This window comes from Xenopus laevis, chromosome 4L (assembly GCF_017654675.1).
Source record: "Xenopus laevis strain J_2021 chromosome 4L, Xenopus_laevis_v10.1, whole genome shotgun sequence".
Taxonomy (NCBI): domain Eukaryota; kingdom Metazoa; phylum Chordata; class Amphibia; order Anura; family Pipidae; genus Xenopus; species Xenopus laevis.
This window is the reverse complement of record NC_054377.1, coordinates 70,462,279-70,485,442: the sequence shown is the minus strand read 5'-3', so window position 1 is coordinate 70,485,442 and position 23,164 is coordinate 70,462,279. Positions and strand designations below refer to the sequence as shown.

At 38.6% G+C, this 23,164-nt stretch overlaps 1 protein-coding gene across 5 annotated transcripts in view; it reads left to right on the top strand.

Annotated features, from left to right (window-relative positions):
* The first annotated feature begins 3,913 nt into the window (after positions 1 to 3,913).
* The window catches only part of katnb1.L (katanin regulatory subunit B1 L homeolog), a 31,233-nt gene continuing 11,982 nt past the window's right edge, over positions 3,914 to 23,164 (top strand). The window contains exons 1-13 of one of the 5 annotated variants that reach the window (XM_018256527.2): positions 3,914 to 4,097; positions 9,351 to 9,560; positions 9,794 to 9,924; positions 10,001 to 10,118; positions 10,805 to 10,905; positions 12,292 to 12,333; positions 12,467 to 12,550; positions 14,154 to 14,269; positions 14,349 to 14,420; positions 15,411 to 15,561; positions 17,563 to 17,750; positions 18,269 to 18,366; positions 19,892 to 19,942. In XM_018256527.2, coding sequence (XP_018112016.1) covers positions 9,521 to 9,560; positions 9,794 to 9,924; positions 10,001 to 10,118; positions 10,805 to 10,905; positions 12,292 to 12,333; positions 12,467 to 12,550; positions 14,154 to 14,269; positions 14,349 to 14,420; positions 15,411 to 15,561; positions 17,563 to 17,750; positions 18,269 to 18,366; positions 19,892 to 19,942 — 1,192 coding nt within the window. In that variant the 5' untranslated portion in view covers positions 3,914 to 4,097; positions 9,351 to 9,520. 5 annotated transcript variants of the gene reach the window in all.

The following is a 23,164-nucleotide window of genomic DNA, read 5'->3' as shown; positions in this document are numbered from 1 at the left end:
AGAGCAGGGTTGGCATGCAATTTAGGTTGCTATCATTTATGGAAATGAATTCAAGCATTTTTGTATTCTTCTCTGTTTTTCTCCATATTAATAACATTGAAGTCAAACATAATTTGTACCTGCCAAGTGTCAACCTACATGCAAGTCCACTTCACTTCCTGTCCCTGGCTGCAGTGCCATCTGTATGTGTAGTTACACTGAGGCAGGCTGGGATCTCTACTAGCTATGTATAGCATGTTTGCATAAAACATATACCGTAGGGTGCAGATTGTCAGTGCCACATGGCCTGTTGAGAAAACGTCAGGACTTAGGAGGAAGCCTAACACTGCAGAACAGGTCAAAGACAAATAATGGATATCTCATGGGTTAAAGAGTCTCTTCAGATTTAGAATTCAGGCAGAATCCAGATGGCAAGAGTTGTGGAAATTGAATATCAGCGATAGTGATTTAGTAATATGTGTGCAGCGAGGAACAAAGTGAACTAAGACCTAAAATCAAGCAGTTTAAAATCATTCCTGTCCTACAAAAAGTGGGTTGGTAACTTTTTCACACAATCTTAATTCAATTTTCCCCCATGCATTTCATATTCATTCATCTTGTATGATTTCTTCCAGTGTGCAAGATTGTACGAATGTCTTCCTTGTATTCTAGGGAAGTTGGTATTATACAAAATTGCCTGCCAAATAACTTACTGCCAATGCTCTAACCAAACCCACCCACTCACAACCCAACATGGTGCACCATCCTTACTTATATAACCAAGCCTGCCTGCCCCTCTCTGATGTCACAAGCAGGATAGGGACAGGACCAATTTCTGCCTGTGACCCTGGAGAGCTCTGTGCAGCAGGTTGCAAGTCAAAGTTTGCTCTTGCACCCATCCTGTCCATGTTGTTTTCAAACATGTTGTGTTTCCTCATTGTTCTGATAATCACTTATTTATATACGTGTGCCTTCCACTCTCCACCCCATCCAGTAATATCAGAGAGGGGCAGACACTGGGTGAGGCTGGTTTCAAGTTAGGAGCTGGTTGGTGTGGGTTGGGTGTTGGTTGATTTGCCACTAGTAGAAAGAGTAAGCATATTTGTTCTGCTTTAAAAGCATTAATCTTTGTTGTCATGTAAGTGAAATTACTATGAGAGTTTTTCAGTTCCAAAATAAATACTTTGGTAACTTAAAAAGTTTAATAACTTGAACTTTTTATTGGCTCTAGTACAAACACATATTTACAGCGTATTGGTAAGTAAAATACAATTTGCCAGTATACAGTATGCCTCTTTTTACTAAGGAAATCGCAATTTAGCAGGTGTGTTAATGTGTATTTTTGCCAACCGTAATCAGGACCTGGCTAGCAAACTACTACAGGTAAAGGACCTGTTATCCAGAATGCTTGGGAACTAGGGTTACGTGCTAAAAAATTATTTAAACACTAATTAAAACCAATAAGATTGTTTTGCCTCTGAGGATTAATTTTATCTTTATCACACATGTGGAATTGTCGTATGGCATAAATTCGCTAGTATATTCTTCCATACAGTTGTGTAGGGAAAGTACACTGGCATAATTACACAGTGTGTTAAAACCAGGTACATTTTGGCACATTATGCTTGCAATGGAGTAATTACGGTGAAGCCTAGTTGGAGAAGCATCATGCCTTCATACCTCCCAACATTGTAAAAATGTAAAGAGGGTCGAAAAAGATCTGCTGCACATATTGTGGAAATTGTTTCTGGCCCTGCCCATTTTGTGGCCACACACCCTAAATACCACATCCAATTTACAAATTTGGCAGGTTATGGAAAGTTTGAACACATTTCTGAGAATTTTAGGGTCATGTTTTATGTGTTATTACAGTTTTGCTAATGATGGTGAATTGCCCTTTAAGCTGTTCCCAAGAGACCTGCTGATCGTAAATTGTTAGGTGCTGAGCATTCTGGGCTCTATTTGCAGGTGCTGAGCATTCTGGGCTCTATGCCAACAAGCCTCTTATATAATTAAGTTTTAGAAACGTATCTTTTTCTGGCATCAGTGCAGGAGATCAAAGAGAAACTCTGGACCTTTCAATAAGAAAATGGGACTGTGTGATGAGCTGTCAAATTTGGGACTGTCCGACGAAAAATGGGAGTTGGGAGCTATGTGCTTCTGTCTGCAGCAACATTCTGTATAATGTATGTACTGTCTCCCCTTTATTCCTACCCTAATCCTTCTTTTATCCCCCTGCCTTCTCTCAGACATATTGCCTCACATATTCTGAACTTTTTCATATTTGTTCACATCTGAAATAAAGAAGACACTTTGGCAATTTGGACAAGAGTAAGGTCGAGGCGACATAAAGGGTTAAGACAGGAGGTGTGAGGGGGTAAATGTATAAATTATGTTTCCTCTAATTATTTGGGGGGCTGTTTGCTAAAAAAAAATAAAAAAGATTTTGAGCAACTTTAAAAGGCCACTGTAAATATTTGTCTGCAGCATGGAGGGTGCACTATTAAAAAAACTTTTCTGAAGCAGTGGCCAATATCTTTTAAAAGCTTCTATGGTTGGAAGTGTACTGCACTGCTGTGTTTACATTAGAACATAATATAAGAGCTATGAATGATGGGGCTTTATGTGGATAAACATTAAATACAAAGGTTTTTTTGTACAGCTATGTAACCTGTTATTTGGAATGCTTGGGACCTGTCGTTTTCCAGATAAGGGATGTCTAGTAAAAAAATATTTTTTAAAAGGAAATAACCTTCAGTAAGGATTAATTATATCTTAGTGAGGATCAAGTACAAGGTACTTTTTTTTATAATTACAGAGAACATTTTTAAAAAAAAATTGAATTATGTGCTTAAAATGGAGTCTATGGCCTTCCTGTAATTTGGAGCTTTCTGGATTTCATGGATTATTTTCTCTGACTTCTAAAAATAGGCCCCACTATTAATTAAATGATGTTCTAACGCTGAATTCATATTTAATCGTTCCACAAATTGATTCATAATATTATGAAGTATTAAAATGCCATCCTGCACAAAACAGTGGCATCTATACTGACTTGGCATTTGGTAATGAATTTATAATAAACTGAGAACAACCAAAACACTTTTTTTTTAATTGTAAGGTTCCAAAGCTGTTATGTGTGAATTTATAAGCAGGATATCACAGGTCCTATTAGATCAGTGATCCCCAACCAGGAGCTTGTGAGCAATATGTTGCTCCCAGTGGCCTCAAAGCAGGTGCTTATTTTTTAATTCCAGGCTTAGAGGCAAGTTTTGGCTGCATAACAACCAGGTGTACTGCCGACCAGAGCCCCAATGTAGGTTGACAATCCACATAAATGGTCAATCACAGCCCGTATTTGGCACCCCAAGAACAATTTTCATGCTAGTGTTGCTCCCAAACTCCTTTTACTTCTGAATGTTGCTCACGGGTTCTAAAGGTTGGGGATCCCTGTATGAGAGGGATATATTTAATGGGTTTCCTTGCCCTTACTGTAATAATTATTCAGTTTCTGACTTTTTTACCTTAGCAAGACCAACAAATTTTACATAGCTCAAGTGTAGTGGAAAGCGCAAAGATGTACTGCTACTCACTGACACTGGTGGTGCATGGGCAATGAAGGCAAGAAAGGCTGATTTACAAGTGTGAAAACACCAAGGCACACATTGTATTTTCTTTCATCCTTGGTGATTCAGTTACTGATAATGCCTTTTTGCTTAGCAGTCCGTCTGCTGCCCTGCCCCCTCTGCTGTCTGATTGGATGTGCTACCAGAGCCTGTGTGAGTGACTTGCAGCACAGAACTGCCCGTTCTGCCCTTCTCCCTCCTTGTTAGACAGCATAAACTGTGTGCTTTTGGGTCTAATCGGACTAAGGCCAACCATGCTCGGTGACTAAGTGCCATAGGGTATACTTAGACCTAAAGAATGATTTCCCTATGTGTAGAGAAATTAGCAATGCCTTCTCAGCTCTCTAACCTAACCCTTCCTCAGACATTTGTTTGGAATCTGATTGCTAGGGAGCGGCCAATCAGAGGCAAGCTTGTAAGCAGGTATTGGACAGAGAAGTTACCAGGGAAACTAAAGGGAAACTCACAGTTTTGATCGGGCTGATCTTTGAGGTATGTGGGGATTTTAATGGCATATTTATCAATAGAAATTGAAAATCTCAGTGGGTTTATGAATGGGATGCAAATGACTTTGAGGTATAGTTGAAGGTGGTGTATGCAAGGAGGCAGCCTTTATAAATGGAGATATAATCACCATATGACACAGAACTGATTATGTTCATAAGCTCAGTAAAGAGCAGCTTGTCAGACTATGTGCAACTCCTGAGACCCAAGTGTCAGTAATGTGAGAGCAGTGCAATATAAGCAGGGCCGGTCTTATCAATTGGGCGGCTCAATTGGGACCTTTAGCTGCCCCCCCAAGACTTGGTGTTGCTGGCTGAGGCTTTGGGGGTGATAGACTCCTGCTGCACCCTCTCGCTTACTGACTGCTGCTGTAATGCTGGCTATTCATCTCCCCCTTGTTCCATTGCCCCCCAAGATTTAATGGTACAGTCTGAGTCCAAGCATCTATGACACACTAAGGGGTATTTTTTTCAAAGAGTGAAGTTAGAGATCACCACAGTCCTCTAGCGTGAAATACCGCCTCCCACCATTAATTTCTATGGGATTTTTAAAGGCGAATTCAACAATTTACCAAAAAAAAAAACCCCACCCCCCCAAATGCCCCTAACTTTATCAGGCATCGGAGTTCACCGCAGCCATCTTTCAGGACTTTGGTAAGCCGAGTGCAGGTAAGCAGTGCATGCGCATTTGGAGCAATTTACCGGTTTGCAACAACTGCGCATGCGCCGAAATGGACGGAAATTGCCGAAGCGCCGGAACAAGACACGAAGACCCGGAAGTTGGCTTTGGTGAACTCTGATGCCTGAATCTGCACCGAGGTAAGTAAAAAGTTAGGGGCATTTCCCCAGGGGGGCAGTTAGGCTGGGGGGAGGAGGGTTTATGTGGGGTGGGGGTAGGGTTTTTTTTTGGTAAAGGGTTGAATTCTCCTTTAAAGGCGTATTTATCAAAAGGTGAACTTTCACCTTTTGATAAATATGCCTTTAAAAATCCCATAGAAATGAATGGAGAGAGGTGGTATTTCACTCTAGCGGACTGTGGTGATCTCTTACTTCACTCTTTGATAAATATACCCCTAAGCTCTCAAGCATTTCACAACATACAATGGTGACAGTCCCCTAATGCTGTCCCAGTCATGCTTATCGCTTTTGAGAGCTTAGGGCAATCATTTTTAAATAAAACATCCACAGGCTTTAAACAGGTCCCAATATCTTGTATGTGATTTAACTAGCAAGGCAAATGACTAATTCTGAGATCAGCAGATCAACTAAGCTGGGGCAGGATGTTTAAAAAAGGAAATTTGGCTCTTAAATTTACCAGGCAAGGTAGGAGTTGTTCAACTCACCTCTTTGGGCAGTGCCCCATAATAAAAGATTAATTTTAGTAAATTTCACCCAGGGGCACACCTACCAAGAGGCAAGGTGAAAATGGTCTATTCCAGTGCAGAGGGCACAATTGCACTCTCTGCACTAGCGATGCGCTAGGGGGGAGGCTTTGCAGCTGCTGCCTCAGGGCAGCTTAGGGGCAAGAATCACCTCTGATTTCACCCCTTATTGTCTCCTAAATGTGAACTTGCTCTGCCCTTTATAAGATGAAGACCATTTTAATTTTCTATCATTTTTTACTTAGCTTTTTATTCAGCAGCTCTGCAGTTTGCAAATACAGCAATCTGGTTGCTAGGGTCCGAGTTACCCCAGAACCATACTATGGAGTATGAATAGGAAAGGGCCTAAATAGAAAGGCCAGTAATAAAAAAGTAGCAATAATTATAAATGTGTAGCCTTACAGAGCATTTGTTTTTAGATGGGGTCAGTGATCCCATTTGAAAGCTGGAAACAGTCAGAAGAAAGCATATAATTAAAAACTATAAAAAAAGAAAAAAACATTGGCCAATTGAAAACAAGTTGCTTAGAATTTGCAAGTGTATAACATAACTTAAATGTGAATCGCCCCTTTAACATCACCTGGCCCTAGTGAGCATAAAATATTTACTTTCTTGGTCAAATTGGGAAAAGAAACTCTTAAGATGGCAGGTACTGTTGGCAACCACGAAAAATTTCTTTTTTTAAGTTCCCTGCCACAATTCGGAGCTCTGAGCAGAAATTAAAAATTAGCTTCTGATACAATATTTGCAGCTGTGGCTTCTGAAGGCAACAAAGTAGCAGGTGTGAGCAAAAACAAATCTTGAGTGGACCGGCCGCAACATACTAGCCACTTTACATTGAGTTAGGCCGTCTCTGCTCGTCGCTCTCACAAGGAAGCTACGTTATGCGTCACTGCGCTTACGTGAAGTCGTGACGCCATTATCGCGTGATTACACTTGCGGCATCGGGATTTTGTGAAAGACAGGAGGGGAAGTTTTTAGTTAACAGGTGTAAGTAGCGATCTGGGATTGAGGGCTGTGTTTGTTACAGCGGGACTTGGCCACTGTCTATTTACGTGGATTAGAAGGTGAAGTTTGAACTCCCCCTCCCCCCAGCATCTTCAATCCCCAGACGGCTCTAAAACTGGTACAACTAGCTGTACAGAAAGCTGTTTGGTGGAAAGAAGATCCTGGTACCATAGCAACCGCCCTCCGTTCCAAAATCCTCAACTCACTGAAAACAGGAGGGGGCGGTAATGCAGGTAAGTGCGAGCCTCCCTTAAAACCCAAGAGGCCCTGGAGGACAGCCCAGTACCGGCTCTGACACTGTTCATTATATAAGGACTATAGCACATTGTGTGTATTGACAATCAAGTCTTCATGTTGTCTCACTTGTAGTAAATAACTCTTTGACTGGTGCTTTGGTTCTGTGACTGTTTTCTGGCCTGTGCCAGATGTTAGTCATAATTGCCTGTGTTTGTAGCAGCCACTGCAGCATTATTCTTCTACCTGATGAACTTCCATATGTACTGTTTCCATTCAAGGAGAAATACACGCAGAAAAAACAATATGGCTAGAAATTCACAAGTCTTAACCGTTCAGCATTTTTTATTGTAGCAATGATCAAGGGCTTCAACGTTGTGTACAGGAGCTCTACCTGAGTTAGGAGTGTCAGTGACCTAAACATGCTCAGTGCATTATGTGCTGTTGTTGACAAGCTAAACTGAGGGGTTGTGGCAAATCAAGCAGAAAACACTGTATATAGCCTGAATAATTTTAGATTTATTATATTTGGCACCATTCCCTTTATGGTATGTTTGCAGATCCCACTGAAAGATGTGGCTACTGTATTAGCCCAAGATCGTGCTCATTTCTTTAATGAAAAAATCGATCTCATTAGGCTGAGCATACCATCTAAAACTCACCACCAGTCCACTCACATTCACTTTGCAATCCTTCATCCCTGCAACACTAGATGAAGTTATCAAACTTGTAGCCTGCTCAAAACCCACAACCTGCTCCCTTGACTCCAAACCCTCTCGTCTCCTTTATCCAATCTCTGATACACTCTCTCCAGCACTTACCCACCTATTTAACCTTTCACTCTCTACTGGTACTTTTCCATCCTTATTCAAACAAGCACTAATCACTCCTATCCTCAAAAAACCTTCCCTTGATCCCTAACTATGGTCCAGTTTCCCTTCTTCTATTCGCATCCAAATTACTAGAAAGGCTTGTATACAAACGCCTGATCCAGCATCTCACTCACAACTCCCTTCTCGACCCCCTGCAATCTGGCTTCTGCCCATCACACTCGACTGAAACTGGACTCACCAAAGTAACCAATGATCTTCTACTGGCAAAGTCTAAAGTTCACTATTCCATACTAATCCTTCTAGATCTGTCTACAGCCTTTGGCACAGTTGACCACACACTCCTCCTAGACATTCTACTTTCCTCTAGATTCAAATTCAAATTACTAACACTCACTTTCAAGGCCCTTAATAATGAAGCCCCTCCCTATATTTCATCTCTGATCTCCAAATACTCTCCTTCACGCAACCTTCGCTCTGCTTCTGATCTTCGCCTCGCTTCTCTTCTCATCACATCTGCCCTTTCTTGTCTACAAGACTTCTCTTAGGCTTCTGCTTTTCTCTGGAACTCTCTGCCTCGAGCTGTCAGACTTTCTCCTTCTTTCCAATCTTTCAAGCACTCCTTAAAGTCTCACCTGTTTAAAGAAGCCTATTCAATGTACCTTAATTAATCAATTAACATTGCTGTTTCAAAAATCACAAATTGTTTCTAAAATCCTAATGTTTCGATTGTACCCTAATCTTTACTTTGTAAACTCTAATTTGTAGGTCCCTCTAATCCTATTATACTCTGTAACCCTTGTTTGTTATCCTCCATTTATTCCCTGTTTGTTATAAGTAAGGTAAAGCACTGCGTATCTTGTCCGCGCTATATAAATAAATGATGATGATGATAGCAGGTGCTATACAGAAATGAAAACAAAATAATTGATACATGGGCTTTTTGTGCTGCTTTGGGTGTTCTTCTCTATTTCAACCCTTCAAGTCACATGTGTAACTTGTTTAAAAAAAAATTTACTTGTTACAAAATGGAATCTCAAAAGCATCACCACCATGCAAACTCAGCAGTGCTTCAGACATAATATTATTGCAGTTTGGACATTATTCATTTTGTTTTAGCAATTCCTTAAAAAAATAACCTGATATTCTTGAAGTTGTCTGTCTAACTTATGGAACTGTGATTTGTAAGTGAGAATATTCTTAATTAAAATTAATTGTAATGGACAACTATTTTTCTCTACCTTCAGTGATTTTGCAAAACCCTGACAGTGTACGGACTGCTGATACGCAGCTATTAAACGTGATAGCTTTTTGACAGATATGTGGCATTTGTGTGTAGTGTGAGACTCTGTAGCTGCAGATTCTTTATACATAAGTTTATAAAAGATTCTAAGCAATGTTCTGCTTGTATCCTGTTACAATCCATTTATTGGATTATTGTACTTTGCACAAAATTTTACTCTGTTTAGGCATAAAATATTTTAAAGATATGCTCTAAAGTGATTCTTAGGAGCACTATACAGTTTGGAAACTATGCAAGGTGTTAAAACAACATTAACAATGTTTTAGTAGATCAAGCCAGATTGTCAAGTAAAAACATAGTTTTTTAAATATGTAATTTAGAATGTTTGTATTCATAAATATGGATGGTAGCTGAAATGTTTCTTGCCTCCACAGAGATAAAGTAGTCATTAGAGTTACATTTAGCAACTTTTTAATTTGCTTTTTAATGAAAAGCAATGTCTCCTGTTTTTGCTGTTGCTCTAATTCTTTCTCTCTCTTCTGCAGACATTGCGATCACAACATTATATTAGACTGGAAAACCTGTAACATTATGCTGTAGAACTGAGATACATATATTTATCTGGAGTCTGTAAAGCCAACTTACTGGGGGGTTGAACCCCTCTGGGAGCCAATCCCGGTACCCTTCTGTTTCAGTTATTGTTTTTTGTGCAGTCATGGCTGCTCCTTCTCCTACAAAAACAACATGGAAGCTGCGTGAGTATCTTTTATGACTTAATCTTCAAAAGTGTTGGGCAATATGCGTTTATAACATATTTGTTTTTGTTAAGTGTCTGATATTACTATGTGGTATTATGTTCTCTATTGAAATCTGATCATATCTAAACTGCACACGAATGTTGTCATGATTTTAAAACGCCATGTTTTACGTTAATTTTGTCCCTTTTTATTTATTGGTATTTCTTTTGTTCCTTTAATTTATATCGCAGAAGAAATTGTTGCCCATGGATGCAGTGTGTCTTCTGTGGTTTTGGGGAGGAGTTCTGGTCGTTTGGTGGCCACAGGAGGAGATGATTGTCGTGTTCATCTCTGGTCTGTTAACAAACCCAACTGCATTATGGTGAGAACTATGGTTCATTAGATCTGAATTACAGTTGTGGATTCTCTCATTCATAAAATCCTTATTTGTTGTCCAGAGTCTAACTGGACATACTACTCCAGTGGAGAGCGTGCGCTTCAATAACTCTGAAGAATTAATTGTGGCTGGCTCACAGTCTGGATCTTTGAGAATTTGGGATTTAGAAGCAGCTAAAAGTAAGTGCCAAAGATTCTTTCATAATATAAAAGGTAAAATATTTTTCAGTGGTAAATATGGAATAGATTGATTTATAGTATTTCCACAGGTAAACAAAACTCAGCAGAAGTTTTGTATAAAATATTAAAATGGTATTTATAACTTATCCCATTGGGTGTTTTGAGTAGTCATACATTAATTTTTTGAGGGTTATTCATTCACACAGCAGCTCAGTAGTAGCTCTATCTACCAATACCCATCTGAGTTCTTACTTCCCGTTTCCTTATCACGTTCAGGTTGAAACGATTCAACAGTTCATTAAATTTTGGCAAGCAATAACTAATGCTATTACTCTCAGGCCCGGACAATCAGTCTGTGGGTTCTGGCGAGATGAGCTGCAGTAAGTTGCCATAGACACTATTCATTGTGCTGGTGGAGGCTATTTGGACCTCTGTGTACCTGAAATACCAGAGCCTATTTTGATTCTCAAACCAGACCTGACTACTCTGCACAGTTTTCCAACTTATTGTAATGTAGCGCCATAGTTTTTTTTAGTCTTCATGTATGATAAATAGAATTAGAATTTGCTTATTATAAATTGTATTTATTTTATATTTTGACTGTGTGTGCATAATGGATTCTGTGTACTTATTGGTGTAGAAAGTGGTTCCTATGATGTGTTATATTTATTACTAATTTATTTCAGTTCTGAGGACACTAATGGGACACAAAGCCAATGTCAGCAGCCTGGATTTTCATCCTTATGGGGAGTTTGTAGCATCTGGGTCCTTGGACACTAACATAAAAGTAAGAATCAACATAACCCATGCAGAATCACTGGTATTGTAAGAGTACACGGCACCCTTAAAATAAAATTGATGGTGATCAGTAATGGCAAAAGTAATGAATATAATAATCAGACCAGGATCTATCGATTTTTTTTTTTTTAGCGTTCAAGAGGTTGACTCTTGCTCCGTTGCATGCAGCTATTGGATATCAAATATTATTATTTAGTCAGAATTATTTTTTTTAATTGTTGTCATATTTATGCATTGATTATTTACTCAATATTTCTTGGATATTGTTAGGTAATCTTAGCTATGGCTCACTATGTAACAGGGATATGTAAAACCTCAGACATTTTAGAAATTGAGAAATAACTGGCCACATTACATCTTTTAACCATTTGTATATTGCCCCAAGCTTATTAAAATTATTGTGATCAGATAACATGTCAAATGTATTTGGTTATGACAAAAACCATTGTGGAATATATGAGATGACTGTGTAAGTCAAAATGACAATTCATAATGAATTGCTGTTCACTAGGTTTGCTTAGAAAGCCATGTTTACCCATGTTTGTTTCCAGGATATCTGTTTTCCAAATGGTTACTGGAGGTTACATTCTGTGATGTATTCTCTCAGTTGAAAGGTACAACAAAGACCTGTTTTCAACAAAAACCAAATCAACAAGGACTGTATTTTTTCTCTTTGCATTTTTGACTTTCTTTTAATAAAATATCTAAATTTACAGTTATTTGTTGCATTAAAAAATGCAGTGATATTTAAATTCATTTTATATTGTATCCACAAACTATTTTGGACAGAGGAGTAATTGGTTAGTAATTGGGCCTGATAATGAAAGCATTTTAAATTTTATACTTGTGTGCCAGTGTGGGAGAATATTTCCCAATAAATCGACAGTTATAATAAACTCCTCCTTATCATTAAGACTGAGACAGCCAGACCGTAACTGAGGGAAGTCAGCTTGTTTAAATAGAGCACATTATTTTAATTTAAACAAACTCTCCTAAATACAGAGAATGGGAAAAATATATTTAAAAAAAAATATATAAAACTATTGTTTTTTAAATTGAAAGAATGGAGTGAAGGTAATAGATCCAACCTAATTTCATAAGAGCCAAATATGAACCTGATACTGTTTTTGACCTTTGTTATTGAGCATATCTTTATATTGTCTCTATTCACAGTTTGCTGTAGTTTAACGGTTGAACATTTGTAATTCATATTTGATAAAGGAGTTCAAGTAGGGGGTCGTCAGATATGATATATTTTAATACTACTGATACTGTATGCACAGATCGGTTAGGAGTTCAGTTCTATATAAAGGATGCCAATCTGATATGTAAATCAACACCCAAACAACAGACTTTTCTTTTGTTATTCTTTTAGCTATGGGATGTGCGGAGGAAAGGCTGTGTTTTTCGCTATAAGGTACCTTCTTTGGGAATTACTTTTTTTTTTTTGTAACTGTATGTGTTATATGCAATAATAAAGCATTATCTGCAATTTTCCTAAAATGTGAATGGTGAACACGGTTGACATGTTCTATTCTGTGGGTCTCTAGGGTCATACACAAGCCGTACGATGTCTCCGTTTCAGTCCAGATGGAAAGTGGTTAGCATCCGCTTCAGATGATCATTCTGTAAAGGTGAAAACAGTGTCTGCAGTTTAAAAATGTGCTCTCTAGTTGATTATCAATTGTGTTAAAATTTTTAAGATATTAGGAAATACTAAAAATAATAGCCATTTAGAAACTGATATCTTGTGCACAACAGAAAGTTCCTTGATTGCATGTGGCAGACTTATTCATATACTGTTTAAGGGGCAGTAAACACTTTTTAATTTGAAAAACATATTCAACTAATTTTTATGGAGCACTAATGGATAATTGAATTGTTTAGTTGGTACCTTTATTCACCCCCACCACCCCTGTAATGGAGAAATTGAGTCCCTTTCTTAAGTGGCACGCAAGGCCCGAAACATGTTGTGTAATATGTAATAAAGCTTCATCATAGCAGACATGCTTTTGAGTGCTCTCCTTAAACCTTTGTTTACGAGTTAACCTTTGGGAATGCGGTAACCCTATTAAGGATTGATACACCAACGCTTTAATTAACTTAAGGCAGTGCGCAAGAACATCCGCCATATTTCGTGGATTGGTAATTTGTTTAAACCACTTCTTCTTTCACAGTAAGAATTAAAGGAAGTTGGAAAGTGAAAGCAGTTTCAGTTTTGACCCTGTTTACTGGAAGAAATCCCAAAACCATAAATGTTCGTTAAAGCAATGAGAAAATATTGAGTTCATCATAATCACTATATATTAAACTTATGGTGAAAAAAGAGGGTGTACTGCCCCTTTAAATTGCATTTAGGCCCATACAAATGCTTCCTCGGAATTTATTAGAAGTAGTAGTAGCCATTTTTTAAACCAAATCAAAATGCAGTAAATGCTTATACAGGGAGTCCTCGAGTTACATACACCCGACTTACATACAACTCACACTTACATACAGGGGCTATTACAGTAACATACTATGGTTTGCTTGACTTTTATTAGCATTTAGCTTTAATAAACCACCTGCCCCAATACCCTATGACATGTGTTGTCTACTGCAGAGCACAGAAAGGTAAAAATAAATATGCACAGAATGGTAAAAATGATACTAAATTGCATTTAATAAGTAAATGTATATGTTTCAATTTGCATACAAATTCAACTTGAGAACAAACTTACAGAGCCTATGTTGTACGTAACCCAGGGACTGCCTGTATTTAGAAACTGGCCGCAAACAGACCATTTTGGATGTTTATTGGCCCATGTTTAAAGACAGGACAATGACCCTGATCAACATATGGTGTGGGCTCAGATTCTGATTGGTAAAGTTTTTAATTTATGCCAGATGAGGACCACGTATGATCTAGTCATTGCCCAGGGGCTAAGCAATCACACCAGTATTATGAGCCATCACTTGGGTGGCCAGATTGGGTTTGCTTTCTCTGACAAACAAGCAAATCATCTTGTGTTTGACCAGCTCTAAAAAAGCATGCCAATGTGTTTTATTTGACTTCAATTTACATTTGTAAAGTTCGAAGACACATCAAACTCGCTAAAAAAGCCATTGTAGAAAAGCAAGTATCTAAAAGTCAATTTATTGACATAATTGCATGTGCAATAATATATATAAATTCATGTGTCTATCATCCTCCTGGCTATCAATTTGAAGTTAATTAAGCACATTTTGGTTTACCAGCTTTGGGACCTGACTGCTGGAAAAATGATGGCTGAATTATCAGAACATAAAGGACCTGTTAATATTATTGAGTTTCATCCCAATGAGTACCTTTTGGCATCTGGAAGTGCAGACAGGTAAAGGAATGTTGAGTTTACATTGAGAAAATTTATATTTTATATAAAATGTTTGTATGACCTCTATGCTATCGTTCAGGACTGTACGCTTCTGGGACCTAGAGAAATTCCAGCTGGTCGGTTGTACAGAGGGAGAAACAATTCCTGTAAGGTAAGAAAAAAGCTTATGATGGTTCATATTTATCATAACTGAATGAATAAACCTGGATATTTAAATACTTGTATTGGAGTTTTCAGCCAAGCTTCAGTTTTTTAACAACCTGAAACAGGTTCTCAGCCATCCATTCCTCCTTCTGTCCAGAGAAGATGCCAAGCCCCTGCTGTTGAACAGCAACACCAAAGCGTGATTCTATGCCTACTTAGCTTCTTAATGCTGCAAAAACACATATGCATCGTGCTGGCGCATGCACACATACGCGGCGCTCTGGCGCACATACGCGTCGCGCTGGCGCAGCATGGAGGGGGCAGTGGGGGATCCTGGGGCCCTGCAAATTCTCTTCGAAAATCACTCTATACATCGTAATAAAAGTTGTAAAACCCCTTTAAGCTGTGGTGTTAGATTTTGCACCAAACGTATTGTTTTGAAGTTGGGTCAAAAATCTCTATATTGGTTTCATTAAACAACAAAAGACTTTTCCCATATCTCAACCTTGTCAGTCTCATGCTTTTTTGCAAAAGCCACAGTGAAGTATAGTGGTTGTAGCGAGTCCATAATGCTAAGATTGTTTATTTTTTTTGTAGAGGAATGAAATCCAGCTTGTGGATACAGATCAGTTTATTGCAAGATTAGATAGCCTATTCAAAGGTTGATCTTTAAGGACACGTGCTGTGTTTTCAACATCGCTTTATGTACTGATTATAATGGGGATATTTTTCATGTTGTTGACACTTTAGACCTAGTAATCCTGCCACATGCCCATACTATATTTAGTTTCTTACTGAGTGTAGTAGGTTAAAAGTGATGTAAACCCAAAATGTACTTTTTGTCTAATGAAAGTATAAGTAATTCTAAGCAACAAATTTCAGTGGTTTTAAAGTTATTTGTAAATGTAAAGTTTTAATTGAGGTATACATAGTTATTTGCTTTATCCATGGTATAAAATAAAAATATCTTGAATGTTTCTGTTTTCTTCTGCAAAAGGGCAATCCTTTTCAGCAATGATGGTGGCTGCATTTTCTGTGGAGGAAAAGATTCATTGCGGGTATATGGCTGGGAGCCAGACCAGTGCTTTGACACTGTTCCTGTGGGGTGGGGCAAGGTTTCAGACCTGGCCATCTGTAACAATCAGCTGGTGAGTAAATCCATTTTATTGGATATAGACATACATGTATATGTTTTTTATGGTTCTCCGTTCTCTGTTTAAAATCATGTTAGTGCTCTGGATTATTGTTCTCTTTTGCAGTTTTGGTATTGCTAGGAGATAGTATGTCCTAGGCACTTCCAAAAGAAAAATGAGTTATGAGAGAGAGAGATAAGAGAGTATTTGTAATGGATTATTGTGGTAATTATTGATAGGGCTAAGAGTTTATATAAATAGGGAGCAAACCAACTATGACATACAGAAAATGTTAATGAGATTGAAATGTATGTGTTTGTGTGTTTGAATAATTTAAAGTTTCATACAAGGTACTTCACTCTTAAAGGATAAGTCAACCCCAAACATATTTTTTTGCCTAATAAAAGAAAACACAATTCTAAGCAACTTTACCATATACATTCATTCAGAGCCTAGTGGCTCTGACTGTTGATACAATGTTGCAACAGTCTTGGTTCCCAAGCAAAGACAGGTCTGTTAATCAGCTGCTTGTCTTACATTGTATCAACAGTCTAAACCATCAGGGCAGAGAATAGGCAGGGACAGACAAACACTGCTTTCACTGCTTAAAAACCATAGAACATTTGTAACAAATGTATATGGGAAAGTTGCTTAGAATTGTTTTCTTTTATTGGGCAAAAATAATTTTTGGGGTTGTCTTATCCTTTAACTTAAAATTTAATGACTAGTCTTGATAATCTAAGACATAATACATAAAACTTAAAACCACATTTTGTGTTTCATCAAGTGGAAAGTTGTCCAAATTAGATTAGAATGGTATTATCCAGCTGTGTTGCCAAGAAAGTCTGTATATCGTTGTTGCTATTACTTTGCACCCTTGATAACCTTTTAGATAGGGCCAATGTGTACCTGCTATACTTTGTTGGTGGAATTCTATTTGTCATAGCAAGAGACACTGCTTAGAAGCCAGCTGCCAGTATTGTGTTGGGACGGGCAGTTTTGAATTCCATACTGCATTGCCGTTATGTGGTGTTCAGTTGGGCTTCTATTTTTAAGTTCTTTGATTTTAATGTGCTTTATGTTATATGCAGCTCTTTAATTAGCAACCATTTTTGTCTCTAGCTTGAATAATAAAACAAATAACAGGAATATCCACATTCAGGTGTTTATATGCATTTTGGCTCACAGTGTAACTGACAGCAGGACTAGACAAATTTTTAAATTACATGTTGGACAAAGACCGAATGATAAGAGAAGGTATGTGTGTATGTATATGTATGTGTGTGTGTGTGTGTGTGTGTGTGTGTGTGTGTGTGTGTGTGTGTATACACACACACACACACACACACACACACACACACACACACACACACACACACTTACAGCAGGAGATTCTCTCATTGAATTTATCGGATACTATTTGCAACATGAACAGTTCAGGGACAGAAAACTGCATTTGGAGTTTTACTGACAAATTTGTTTTATATTTACAAGAATATTCATTTAAAGGAGAAGGAAAGCTACGGAGGCATTTTATTACCAATAGATTAGCTGCAACAGTGAAAGCTAGAATTCTGTAGCATGTTTTGACCATACCTGAGTAAAAAGCTCTAGAAGCTCTCTGTTTGTATAGGATAGCAGCTGCAGTATTAGCTTGGTGTGACATCACTTCCTGCCTTAGTCTCTCCCTGCTCTGGGCTCAGATTATAGCAGAGAAGGGGGGAGAGAAGCAAACTGAGCATGCTCATGCCCAGGGCAAGGAGGTTTAAGCTGAAGGCAGGAAGTCTGATACAGAAGCCCGAGACAGAGGACTCGGAGCAGCATTACTTTGAGGGTTCACTGGTATATTTTGGTGGGTCTTTCGGATAAGGCTTACTTAGTTTAAACTTTTCCTTCTCCTTTAAGATATTAAAGGCTGGTTTTCACATTATGCGTTAATATTTCCTTTAAAACATAGTAACATAGTAGATGAGGTTAAAAAAAAGACATGGCATTTAAACATTTATTGGATTGCAGATTGGAGTCTCCAGTGCCCAGTCCAATATCTCTTCATTTGTGGTTGACTTGACTCGAGTTAAAATGACTGGCTGTGCCCCACAAGGGCCTGTTCCGGCAGAGATTCCCATCAGCCAAACCGCTCCAACTGGAACCTCACTAAGGCGAATATATGAACGTCCCTCTACTACCTGCAGCAAGCCAAATAGGTAAATAACATAGCTAACAGAAGTAGAATTATTTGCTTACTTTTGTATATAGTTGTAAGAACATAATACATTTTATATTGCTGTCTACCTCTTTGCCTCCTGGTTTCACATTAACCTAATAATGCCATAGGAACCTTTCAAAGACCTAAATAAACAAATTTAGATACCTTGGAGCCCCCAGTACAATGTCTGGGCCCCCCCCCATGTACTTGACAACCGCAAGCACTGGCTTCCCCAGTCACCATACGTTTCTTAATTTTACCCAATTATACATTCCTATATCTGCAGGTCTCGTCTTTTCCCTACTGGTAACATGTCTGATTTAAATGGCATGACTTTAACTTTAAAGTGGAGCTTTTTCTGTCTGTGCCAATTCTGCTGTCATTAAAATACAGTTCTACTGGATAGCCACAATCTTAATTGCTATCCCATCGTTTTTAGATACTGCAGTTTTTATATAAGTGCCATGTCTGGTGAGTACACTTTTACACTTTTATCTCATGGAGTATTTTTTGCAGGGTAAGCCCTACCAGTGATGATGAGGAGAAAGAATCCAGAGCTGAGATCCAGAACCCAGAGGACTACAAAGAAATCTTTCAGCCCAAAAATGCAATATGTAAGTAGCAAAGTGCAACATTTAAAGGGGCAGTATTATCAAGCTGTAATTTTGGGGAAATGTCATTATATTAAGTATTAAAAAAAATCACAATCATTGCTCTCCTTGAATTAGGCAGTGTATTTACTAATATTCATGTGGCCAGTCTCCATCCTTTAAGGGTAAAGCCACACTGGGCGTTTTGGGGAGATTTAGTCGCCTGGTGACTAATCGCCTCTTCTTTGCAGCTACCAATCTTCCCAAACGCCTTCCCTCACTCTGCGCTGGCTAAAATTAAAAATCGCGACTTCGGAAAATGAAACGCCGCGTGTGATTAGCGCCGGCGATTTTTAATTTTAGCCAGCGCAGAGTGAGGGAAGGCGTTTGGGGAGATTGGTTACTGCAAAGACGAGGCGATTAGTCGCCAGGCGACTAAAATCTCCCCAAAACGCCCAGTGTGGCCTTACCCTTAACCAAAAGCCTTTTTTTTTATATCTGCATTCTGTCTGAAGGGTCCCATAGTCAACATGGCTTTTGGGTTTCCCCCATTTTTTTTTAAATTCAGGTAAGTTGTATTGAATAATAAAGAAACTTAAATGTTCAACAACAATTTGGTTGAAAACCATGTAGTATGATATACAATGGCATTGATGAAACAGCATAACCACAGCATAAATGATACATTTCCTGGTACTATCTGCAGGATGTTACTAGTTGGCACTCTCTGCTCATCTGGTTTGGTTGAGGGAGTATTTCCTAATCCATGATCCCCATTGTCTATGGAATGTTTCTCCTTGCCCACTGCTAGGGTTGCCACCTTTTCTGGAAAAAAATACCGGCCTTCCTATATATTTTTCTTTTTCCCCTTTTAATAACAATGGGATCAGCCATCATTTTTACCGGCCAGGCTGGTAAAATACAGGCCACATGGCAACCCTACCCACAGCGTTTTGATATCAAGTTGGGACATAACCATAATCCAATGTGTTATATCGGGTGGTTCCACAGATTTCCAGTTTAGGGTTAGAGCCTGCATACTTAAAATAGTGCTTTGCTAAGGAGTTGCACAGCAAGGGGGTTTATATTAACACCTGTCTGGATTTTTAGTAGGCACAATTGAGGATCAGTTGCTAGAATGACGCCCACCTTTTCGGATAGAATAGATAATGTTGGGCCGGGTGCTGAAGCTCTACTTAAAGATGTCCTCTCGCGTGTCGATTCAGGCCACGCCCAGGTGCCCCCCATTTAGGTCAAATTGTATCCCCTGTGGTGCTTCATCTTAATACTCTGAAGTTTTGTAAACAATGGGTTTGTATTCGATAGATTGCTCTGTTGCCAGTAGCACCAAAACGGAGATTAGTTTTGTAGAGTCTATTATAAGATGGAAAATGAAAGAAAATATCTGTTTGGTTACTATTGGCAATTAAAGGGATTGTTTATTTCACTACATACTAGTTGAAGTGGCCACTAGGAATGTTTGGATGTGCACATCTATAGCGAACTCCTTAAATATGCAGACTTTTCAGTTTATGGTCTTTGTTTGCAGCAAGGACACCCCCACGGAATAGTGAACCTTTCCCAGCTCCCCCCGAGGATGGTAAGTGAGGCTGAAGGGAGGGTGGTGGTGATACCTTATTACCTCTCAATTAAAGGAATTAAAAGCATATCAGGAGATAGGCTATGTATTTAAACTACTGTACGTTAGAGGACATTATAGACAAATAGCAGGGGACCTTTTTACCCATAAAGAGGATCACCGAACCAGAGGCCACCCCTTCAGACTAGAAGAATCTTTCATTTGAAGCAACGTAGGGGGTTCTTCACAGTGAGGACAGTGAGGTTGTGGAACGCACTGCCGGGTGATGTTGTGATGGCTGATTCAGTTAATGCCTTTAAGAATGGCTTGGATGATTTCTTGGACAGACAACATATCAAAGGCTATTGTGATATTGAACTCTATAGTTAGTATAGATATGGGTAAATATAATTTGTGTGGAAGTATGGAGGGGTGTGTGTATGGATGCTGGGTTTTCATTTGGAGGGGTTGAACTTGATGGACTTTGTTTTTTTTTCAACCCTACGTAACTATGTACTGTGTATGGATTTGCATATATATATATATATATATATATATATATATATATATATATATATATATATATATATATATATATATATATATATATATATATATATATATATATATATATATCTGCTGCATTTTGGCATCAAACAAAAGTAACTTACCGTAATATAGCCTCATCTCAGTTTGTCTTGCACTAATAAACCTTTACTGATATCAAAACTGTTGCACTATATCCTGTATAAGGCTTAGGGCAATGGCACACAAGGAGCTTAGTTGCCCGTGATAATCTACTTTTCTTTTCTCCTCCAAATGCTTCCTCACCAGTACAATGTAAATCGTTGGTGGTAAGGAATATGGAGTGCTTTTTTTCCCCCCGAATTCACAAGAAGTTTCCTCACGAGGCAACTTTGGAAAGTGCAGCAAAGTGCCGCACATTTTTTTTTCTTTTCATTGTGATTTACTTTATTGCTGGTGGGAAAGTTTTACATTTTTTTTTTTTTTTTTTAGGGAGAATTGTCACCCTCGTTAGTGCAGATTTAAATGTGGGCAACAAATAACACCACACGAACCTTTATGGCATGAAGCAAATGTAGCTAGAATAATATTAATCCCTAAAGAAAATAAAGATTTAACTGACCCAGCCTCGTATAGACCAATATCACTTTTAAATCAAGCCATAAAAATCATGACCAAAATTATGGCAGATAGACTACAAAAAATACTACCCAATATACTCACCGAACATCAAGTAGGCTTCCTCAAAAACAGACATCCAGTTCAAGCACTCCGGGAAAATTATAGCAGCTGTCTATTATAGTAACCTAGAAAAAAGAAAACACGGCATGTTAATAAACTTAGATGCAGACAAAGCTTTTGATAGAATATCGCATGCACATCTACAACGTATATTAAAATTCCAACATTTTGGCTTAAATATATTCAACCTATACAAAAATTTATACTCCACACCTACAGCATTTTTGACTGTAAATAACCTAAACATAGATAGATTCCTAATCAAAAGAGGAACTCGCCAAGGATGCCCTTTATCGCCTCTTTTCTTCAATATCGCCATCGACCCACTAATAAAACATATAATCCAAAACACAAAATTAATGGGTATACAAATAGGACAAACAAACTTAAAAGTTACAGCTTTCGCAGATGATATCTTTTTTTATTCCTCGGACAACCCAAAACTGATGTACCTATATTATTAAAAATCATACAAAGATTCGGGAAAATAGCAGGATTCCAAATAAATTTAAATAAATCAGAAGCACTTCAACTTCACCATTCAGAACCAATAGACTGGCTCCCACAGTTTCCTTTTAAAAAAAACCAAAAACCACATAAAATACCTAAGACTCAAAATTCCATCACACCATAAACATCTATATGCATTAAACATAAGGAAATCAGAAGCACTTCAACTTCACCATTCAGAACCAATAGACTGGCTCCCACAGTTTCCTTTTAAAAAAAACCAAAAACCACATAAAATACCTAAGACTCAAAATTCCATCACACCATAAACATCTATATGCATTAAACATAAGGAAAACAATAACAGGATTTTTTGATACTCACCGTTAAATCTGTTTCTCTGTAGTCATATGGGGGACACAGGGAACCATGGGGTTAAGCTCCATCCTCCAGGAGGCAGGACACTTGAATAATTAAATAAGGGGCTTGCCCATCAGGCTTTACCCCATACACTGTACATTCCTCTTCAGTTTGTTCCAAAAGCTGCTATCGTAGTTAACTTAAAAAAAATCTCTCTTAATAGGCAGAAAGTAACCAGTGAAACTGAACAAAAACTCGACCAAACCGGTCAAAGCTCGTCAAGGGCGGGAAGCCCTGTGTCCCCCTTATGACTACAGAGAAACAGATTTAACGGTGAGTATCAAAAAATCCTGTTTTCTCTGTCGTCTTAGGGGGACACAGGGAACCATGGGGACTTAACAAAGCAGTCCCAAACAGCAGGGTGGGAACGAGCTAACTGTAAAGTACGTGGTTGCAGAGTTAGGTAAGCACTGACTGCAACACCTGAAGAAAATGTATCAACTTTGTAAAATTTAGAGAATGTGTGAGCGGAGGACCAGGTAGCCGCCCTACAGATCTGTTCCAAGGAAGCAGAGTTTCGCCATGCCCAGGAGGCTCCTACCGCTCTGGTGGAGTGAGCCCTGAGTCCTTCAGGCGGTGATCTTCCCTTTGCGGAATATGCTTGTTTTATGGATTCTCTAATCCACCTTGATATAGTCGACTTGGAAGCTGCCTGACCCCGACGGGGGCCGGATGGGATGACGAACAGAGCTTGAGATTTTCGGAAAGGTTTTGATCGTTCCACATACCATCTCAGTGCTCAAACAACATCCAGATTATGGGTTCTACGTTCTTAGGGTCTGGGCATAGAGACGGAAGAACAATTTCTTGGTTTACATGAAACGCCGACACTACCTTGGGTAGAAAATCAGGAATCGTGCGGAGAACGGCCTTATCCTTGTGGAAAATTAGGTAAGGAGGAGCACATGACAGGGCGCTAATCTCAGACACTCTTCTAGTCGATATTGCTACTAGAAACACCACCTTGTAGGTTATCCATGTATCAGATATTGCATGCATTGGTTCAAATGGAGGATCCAGCAATGCCTCCAGCACTACATTGTGGTCCCAGCTAGCAACCGGTGGCTTGAAAGGCGGCATGATATGAGCCACTCCTTGTAGAAACGT